The 1973-nt window shown below is 43.1% G+C and overlaps 1 protein-coding gene across 1 annotated transcript; it reads left to right on the top strand.

Annotated features, from left to right (window-relative positions):
- Positions 1-975: 975 nt before the first annotated feature.
- LOC106818057 (golgin subfamily A member 6-like protein 22) lies at positions 976-1894 on the top strand (the record flags this gene model as incomplete). The annotated part of the gene is made up of 1 exon (XM_014822777.1): positions 976-1894. A coding segment is annotated over exon 1 (919 nt), but the record flags the coding sequence as incomplete, so codon positions are not given.
- Between the last annotated feature and the right edge of the window lie 79 nt (positions 1895-1973).

Genomic DNA, 1973 nt, shown 5'->3' with positions numbered 1-1973 from the left:
GCCATAGCTACATGGTAATCGTATTCAATCTTCTCTCTACGCATACTGGGCGCTGCTAACGGGGGGCGGTGTATGTTGTGACCTCATGTGTAATTGAGATCTCTTCCATGCACACAGGGACTTCCTGTAAGTGGGGCTGGTTGCCAATTAACCACTATCAAAGGAGTTGGACCGATAACTGTTATTTCTTCTCATCATTTCTGTTGAGTGTGGGTACATATACTGTCGTATTTCTAGCACTGTTCGTTCTGTTTTGCCGCGTATTTAAGCTATTCAGCTTGGCTGCGGTTCGGCCGCTTTACCATTATGTTTTAAGTCATGTGACTCGCGGTTTCCTGTCGCGGTATAAAAGCGTTGTTGTGCGTGGCGCGGGCCCTTTTGCTGCTTGAGCCGTATTTATACGTTCGCGTGCGCTCGCGCATTTCTTCCACGATGCACCATACATTGTAAGTGTTTTTCTCTTGGTTCTCGTCTAATTTCTTAATAATTTGAATCTTGTTATATAACGTTGAATATAGTGAACATTGCATGACATGAGCGACGTAATATTTAGTGTGCATTATTTTGTATTTACAGTTTTACCTGCACGTGCGCTCAACGCATGTGCTGAGTAATAAATTTGGAGATAACGGAAAAGATGCCGAGTTGGGGTTTTGATTATCACGCACGGAACGTAACAGTAAAAAATGTATGCATCAGGAGTACATGAGTAAAAGTTACATGAAGCAAGCGGACATGAGTAAAAGTTCATGAAGCAAGAGGACATGAGTAAAAGTTACATGAAGCAAGAGGACATGAGTAAAAATACATAAAGCAAGAATGCATGAGTAAAAATACATAAAGCAAGAGTGCATGTGTAAAACTCCATGAAGCAGGACTACATGAGTAATGGTATGCGTGCATGGGGGGACATGAGCAAGAAAAGTCTATGAGCTAAGACTGCATGAGGCGAATCTACGTCAAGAATCTGACAACATGGCGGAGTGCAAGAAGTTACAGAGGGAACTCACCTGGGAAGGTAACACCATTAAGCGCCTGGTAGCAGAGCAAGATTATGAAGAGACGGAAGCAAGACTTCGGATATTAAAGGGAGTATTTTCCGAGTTTGCTAACGCACACGAGGATTGTCATGTGCTTCTCACTGACGACGGTGATATTGACGATAGTGATGGGTATCTCTTTGAGGTTCAAGATGCGTATATTGATGTGGTGAGAGAAGCGAAGGCATTCCTCGATAGTCGGAAGTTACCCATCAAGCCGGAGGCATTAAGACGACAAGAGCAGCAATATGCACGACTGGAACGGCAGAGATTGTTCCAGAAACATCAAGAAGGAATTAGAAGGCAGGAGAAGGAGCAATTAAGATTGTTTCAGGACCAACAAGAAGCAGCCAGAAAGCAAGAGGAAGAAGGTATTAGAATGGAACAAGAAAGAATGTTCCAGGAACAGCAAGAAGCAGCCAGGAAGCAAGAGGAAGAACATATTAGAATGGAACAAGAAAGAATGTTCCAGGAACAGCAAGAAGCAGCCAGGAAGCAAGAGGAAGAATGTATTAAAAGGGAACAAGAAAGAATGTTCCAGGAACAGCAAGAAGCAGCCAGGAAGCAAGATGAAGAAGGTATTAGAATGGAACAAGAAAGAATGTTCCAGGAACAGCAAGAAGCAGCCAGGAAGCAAGAGGAAGAATGTATTAAAAGGGAACAAGAAAGAATGATCCAGGAACAGCAAGAAGCAGCCAGGAAGCAAGAGGAAGAATGTATTAAAAGGGAACAGGAAAGAATGTTCCAGGAACAGCAAGAAGCAGCCATGAAGCAAGAGGAAGAATGTATTAAAAGGGAACAAGAAAGAATGTTCCAGGAACAGCAAGAAGCAGCCATGAAGCAAGAGGAAGAATGTATTAAAAGGGAACAAGAAAGAATGATCCAGGAACAGCAAGAAGCAGCCATGAAGCTAATGGCAGAGACAGATGCCAT

Source organism: Priapulus caudatus, unplaced genomic scaffold, assembly GCF_000485595.1.
Source record: "Priapulus caudatus unplaced genomic scaffold, Priapulus_caudatus-5.0.1 Scaffold2001, whole genome shotgun sequence".
NCBI classification, from domain to species: Eukaryota; Metazoa; Priapulida; class Priapulimorpha; order Priapulimorphida; family Priapulidae; genus Priapulus; species Priapulus caudatus.
This window is presented reverse-complemented; position numbering and strand designations above follow the sequence as displayed.